Source organism: Gymnoscopelus braueri (genome assembly GCF_963280865.1).
Source record: "Gymnoscopelus braueri genome assembly, chromosome: 5".
Classification (NCBI taxonomy): domain Eukaryota; kingdom Metazoa; phylum Chordata; class Actinopteri; order Myctophiformes; family Myctophidae; genus Gymnoscopelus; species Gymnoscopelus braueri.
The window spans coordinates 34047270-34053535 of NC_137606.1; the positions used below are offsets into that span (position 1 = coordinate 34047270).

The 6266-nt window shown below is 41.0% G+C and overlaps 1 protein-coding gene across 4 annotated transcripts in view; it reads right to left on the minus strand.

The window, feature by feature from the left end:
• nf1a (neurofibromin 1a) overlaps positions 1–6266 on the minus strand; it is a 105026-nt gene that overhangs the window by 52619 nt on the left and 46141 nt on the right. For all 4 annotated transcript variants that reach the window (XM_080429005.1, XM_080429003.1, XM_080429004.1 and 1 more), the window contains 2 exons: positions 622–780; positions 85–182 (listed from right to left, as the gene is read on the minus strand). In XM_080429005.1, coding sequence (XP_080285131.1) covers positions 85–182; positions 622–780 — 257 coding nt within the window. The remainder of the gene's footprint in view (positions 1–84; positions 183–621; positions 781–6266) is intronic.

Genomic DNA, 6266 nt, shown 5'->3' on the forward strand with positions numbered 1-6266 from the left:
GTATGCAACCCTTGCTTCCAAAATGAGGATTCATCAGTGAATTAAGACAAAATCTTTACAGGGATTATGTGCCTATTGCCTTACCGCCTGGCAGCGTCAAAGTTGCTCTTCACAAAGTCATTAAATGGCCTCATATGTTCCTCTTTAGTAAACAACACATGGTTGGCAATGCTCTGCAGGATCTGGAGGGACAAACAAGGGAAACAACTTTGTCTGATTAAAAAGGAATGCCTAAATCAAAATGCTACCCGTGTGAAACCCAGGCTTCAGAAACACCATTACCTGATGCCTAGTATCAATGACCTTTTTACGGAACACCAAAAGCAGATCATTATGTACCTGCCAGGTCATTATTATTTTGCTTCCTATTTTTTATAGGTTATTTAATCTACATGAAAAGTGACAATAGAGTTATTCATTCAACATGTACAGTATATACCAGTAAATGTATTCTCTAGTGGCCATGGAAAGCCCCACTGTGGTGTTCTGCAGAGGAACTATATGCAGAGGTGTGAAAAAAAACAAAAACAAACATAACAAGAGAAACAGATAGACGTCGTTTCTAAATCATTGCGTTTTCCGTCTTCAACAAGACAATAAGCCTCACTTCCCAGCTTGTACCTTGGACATGAGTTTGAGGCCGCGTTCTATCCTGGGTGGAGGCTTCTTGTCCAGGATGCCCGCCTCATACGGAGAAACAATGGCTGGGTTGATGAAGCGTAGGAACATGGCACTGCCCACCGCACCTATACTGTTCTGAGGGAACCGCTGACTCACAACCTGGATGGGTGGAGGCAGACAGGCAGACAGACAGACGGAGAGGGAGTGAGGAAGACAATGGGGGTGAAGAGAGAGGATGAAGAGAAAGAAAAACGAAGTTCCATGTGAGGACAAGATGATGATGTGGGGAGAAGGGGTTTGAGATCGAGAGAAAGAGGGAAAAGATGAGGAGTGGAGAGGGGCAAAGATGGAGGGATGAGAGAGAGAGGGGAAGATGGGGAGTGGAGAGAGAAAAGGTTTCAGGGATGGGGAAGTAAAGAAATGGGGCAACACAGAAAGGAGGGCAAGGTTAAAAGATGGAGCGAGGTTTGAGTAGAAGGGAAGAACAACATGTTTAAACACAGAAAAACACAATAATAAGGAAAATACAAAATATGGAGTGATGGAACATTTTAAAGAGACACCAATGTATAGAGAAAAAGAGAACAGGGGAGCAAGAGTAGAGTGAAGATGTGATCAAAATAAGGGGTGAGGGGGAAGAAGGAATAGAAGGAGAAATTTGGAAAAGCCATTTTAAAATTCATTTTGCGATTTTGCAATATGAGTGAGCACAGATCTCAGTGCAGTTCAAGACACTCAGAATAAGAAAGACAGATGACAGATGAGTCTAATGGAATCCAAAAGATATGATGAAAGACAGCATCCTCTCTGTTAGGAACAATGACACAGTAAAATCCTCAGTGTTCATTCTTGAGTGACCTGTAAGGGTCCATTTGGGCACACTTTGTTTCTCTTTTTACACTCTATGGGCCCTCGTTTATCAATAGAACAGGAATCTGCATAGATCCTCCTAGCCCAAGAATCATCTCAAGACGTGACTCACGTGCGATTTACCGAGCAGTCATATCCTGTCAATCTCAGTGTAAGAATGTCAGGTGTTAAGTTTTCTGACATGAAGTGGAAGACGGCCAAGAAAAGAAACCCCACCAATCATCTCTGTGGATTCACACACACAGCTATTTACATAGACGGCACAGAAGCCAATCATATGTGCAGAATGACTCAGGCTATTAGCATACCCAGGGCACAGACAGAAGTTTCACTTGAGGTTTCGGGAGGTAATTCCAATAAGAAATATAACACAAATTTAACAAAAACACGACCACAGTCTTAACAGTGCAAGTCCAATCAAACAACAAACTAAAACAGATGTAAAATAAATTAGCACTGATGCATCAACTGCAGCAGACAGTTCTGATCCAGTAGTCACTAACTTCTATCCATCAATGACTCCACAAGAAATATCCTAAAAAAAGGAAAACCGGAATCAGACATTACATAAATAACAATATTTGACTAAACATGCGTTGTCTGTTTAGCCTACATGCCAGACAATTTTAAAAGTGATGAATGAGGTCCAGTCTCTCTATCGTGCAGTCCCGAGTTGGGGCTGAGATATCCACGGTTCCCTCGGAACAACCAATGCCAGCCCCTTAATGCAACAATATTTCTTTACGGCACTATTGTCCAAAACCCCACAGGCCAGAATAACTTAACCTGGCATGGCACACATGTACAGACAGTCGAGTCCCCCTTGATCCAAGTAGTGAGGCGCAAACACATTCCACCATGACTGTTAAAGCTTTAAGCTCCTGTTTAAATTGGTGACTGATTAAGCATCCATCTAACCTAATGATAGATTGTTTTTAATACCTTGATTTTAAATGCTTGTAATGATGTCACCTGTTAACCCCGTGATTTCAACTACCTATTTATGTTAAGTATATGCAGGGTTATATTAGATGTTAGATTACATCAATTTAAGTGAATAAGGACCTGACGCAAGATTTGAGCCGTGGCTATGCTCATGCTCAAATTGACAACATGTTGATAATGGCGAAGTTGTTCAGTGTACGCCCATTTGTTTGGTCTTCGCAAGTTTGATAAATGGGATAAATGGGGGCCCCAGAAGTGTAAAAGTGTACCCAAATCCTCTTGACATTTCACTCAGAGTTGAATGGACACTATGAATTTTACTGTGCGGAAACAAAAAACATTGGAGGTGTGAAATGAGGACACTAGAACCCCCACACTTCCACTCCAAAAGAAAAAAAAACAAGAGACAGATGTGTGGAGCAAAGCGGTGAATGACCCAGGCTATAGGTGACCGTCCAGACACCCAGTCACACATCACAGCCTGCTCCGTGTGACTACACATTCCAGGGGTGCAGTAACCTTACATACATACATACATACATACATATGTACGTACATATACCACAGAATGACCAACATGCATGTGCATACACACTTACAAAAAGACATTCACTGACAGACAAACCAGAGCTCCACCCTGTGGCTTCAAAATCATTGGCATGATGTTATTTGGACAAACAAAAAACACAAAAGAAAGTAACATCCACACCAGTCTGCATGTAAGGTATGTTTTCATGCACGTAGGACAATGGCAGTGCAAGTGACCTACTTAGGGGTTTCCATCTACTGTATGCAAAATCCAAAAGAGGAAGTTTTGTTTGCCTGTGCACAATACTGTAATGTGCAAAATACAAAACCCTGCACAAAGTTAGCACAGTATTTTAAAGCAACAACAGATCACTTGTAGGAGATCCCACAGTTCCTGATTTATGACAGCATAATATCTAAGTTATGAGTTCATAATCTTTCAGTTATGACTGTATTATCTCTGAAATGCAAAGCTAGTCGATTCTGAATTAAAGTCTTCCTTTGGATTTCTACAGATTCTATGCAGGAGCACGTGGCATTATCCAAGTAAGAAGTGAACGTCAACAGGATTAGACTTTATAAGAAAAGCCAACACCAGGGGGAAAGCTTCAGTCCATGCAAGGGTAGATCTCAAACTTTCAGAGGACAATAGATCCAGAATTAGCTGCTGTGCTGTATAACATCTATAGTTTAGTGATATCTCTGTCGAAATGTCTAAAAAGCAACCAAATATAAAACGGGCCTACTATAGAGTACAGAAGTCCTGATGTCACTCATTCATCCCCTGGGTCGTGGAAGTAATTTCTCTATGGAGAATAACATTGGGTCAGCTTAGAATCGTCTCATATAAGAATTGTGGTCCAAAAATAAACAAACTGTCCTGGCGATATTGTCAGGGAGGTGGCTCTGTATCGTTTATGATAGTCAGTCACTCATATTTGATAGTCTGTTTCTGGCGAAAATGTAACTAATTCGGCGGAAGTAACATTAGCGCTTTCTCACGTCAGTTGATGCTTCATATCCATAAGAGTTAAACCGCCGGGATCATTTGTTTATTTTTGGAACACAGTTCTTATTTGACACGATATTAAACACATCTATGGGAATTCAGAATGGGGGGAAAAACCACGACCCAGGTAGGATGCGTAAATTACGTCAGACTTCGGTGCTCTATATACTGTTCCTATAATATGAATGATGTAAAAAAAAAAAAAATTAATTGCCTGAGCTGAGATCAAAATTGGTGTTTCACAGGAAACGTTATGGTGCTGCATAAAAGCTAATAGCCACAGAATGTCATATTTCTAAACTTAGTTTACCACATAAAACCCTAAGTAACCCTAAGCCAAATAATGCAAACTGATGAAATGTGAAATACTGTTGAACTTACAGTACCTGCATTGTAATACGTAGCAGGGAGACGGTGTGTGAGACAGAGTGTGATGGAATGATAAGAGACTCAATAACGGCGTCACTTAATTTATGTTGCATAAGTTGGTCAGTTGCCAGTCACCAGTGGGGTATCGATTGTTCTTTTTTCACCCCTTTATCTTTTTTCCATTCATCTCCCAATTTTGACACTATGTCAATTCGCAGTTCTCCAAATGTAGTCCGTCACTTCTAACCCCTAATGTTTGGTCTTGGGGAGAGTATAGACAACCACGTGTCTCCTCTGATACACGTGACGTCGCCAGCCAATTCTTTCACCGGGAGGGCGCAACGCATGTGGAGGACCGCACTATGCTTCCTAGTCCGTCTCCCCGACCCCGACCAACCCTGTAGGAGGAGTTAGTGCAGCGATAGAGATCGCCCTCATCGCTTGACCAGCTTCCCACCAGTAAACACGGCCAATTGCGTTCGTTGGAGCACGAAGCCATGGTTTTTAAACCTCGTCCCCACTTTGGTGAGAAGGAACAGAGAGGTTACTTCTGCCGCTATGGTAGATTTCCAATGGAATGTTTGCATTGGGCTTTGAAATAATTAAGAAAATAAGCTCTGTAGCATATATGTTAATGATATTAACAAGTTTTGTTCAAAAAGATTATCTCCAGAAATCAATACACATTTTACAACTTTTGAACCACATATGTGATGTGACGTCTAAGACGTCCAATTTTTTTTTTCAGAACCCAAGATATCATGATTTGAGAATGTTCTGCTCCATTCACTTCTTGTTTAACTTCTTACTGAAAAAGGCTGTATCTCGGCTCCTAAGCACTTTTTTTTACAATGAATTTTGGCTCTGGCACTCAGAGCCAAACTGCCAGAAATAAGTAATGCACTGAATGAGTTAATAGAAGTTTCAAATAAGAGCACATTGCAGCTGCAAAATTTGCAGTTTAGATAATAATTAAGTGCAATTTATGTTAAAACTCTCACAGACCTTATTTACTGCATAAATCGAAGACCCTATGGGAAATCAAGCATTGGCAATATGCCGTGGAAATCCATTGCAAACTCTTTTTTTTTAGTACTACAAACTGCAACACTCCATCATTCACGTTCCTTCAGTAACTTGGAGGTCATCCATTTTTTTTTAATCCCTGTCAACAGCAATGCAGCTGCATCAAATTGCAACCTTGCACCATGTTGCAACTTTCCACAGTGTGGATTCTAATTGGAGTTAGCAGCTTCCTAGATGCAGGTGCACACTGCTGGACTATATCTAGGCTCACTAAGCGGCACTCAGCAGCCAGCTAGCCAGCCAGCATGCCCACACCCTGAAGCACCAAGTCGCTTAGAAAAGCTAGTAGTCCTACACCCCAACAAGAGAAAACCCAAACCAAAACACAAGCCATGTCATTCCCTTTGAGCTTGGACAATTATCACTTGTAATTCTCAGAATTTCATTCTGATTGTGAGGATGTGAAACTGCTTCATTTCATAAGCTAGATGCCAAAGATCTGAGACACTTTGTGGATTGAGAGTTTTTACAATTCAATTCCATTTTAAATACTTGAAAGGATTGGTACATGCTTGGAGTCATCATCAACATCATGTCTTGACCATTTTCCAAATTTTCCATGACAAAAGAAATAGAAACCATGTTTTTAGATGTTACGGTAAGCCTAAGCCAAGGGGTCCAAGGTCAAAGGAATAACTAACTGTCCTTGTGTTCTATGGTGATCTTTCTCGTCCATTCCCATTCTGGACCAGTCAACCCAGTAAAACCCCATGAAATCAGTCACTTTCAGAACATTTCATCAAAAGCCAATGTGGAATGTTGATGCCTCAGAGTGTGTGCGCGCGTACCATATATAGACAACTGATCAAGATCTTGCATTGCATTTCTTTTTTACTCT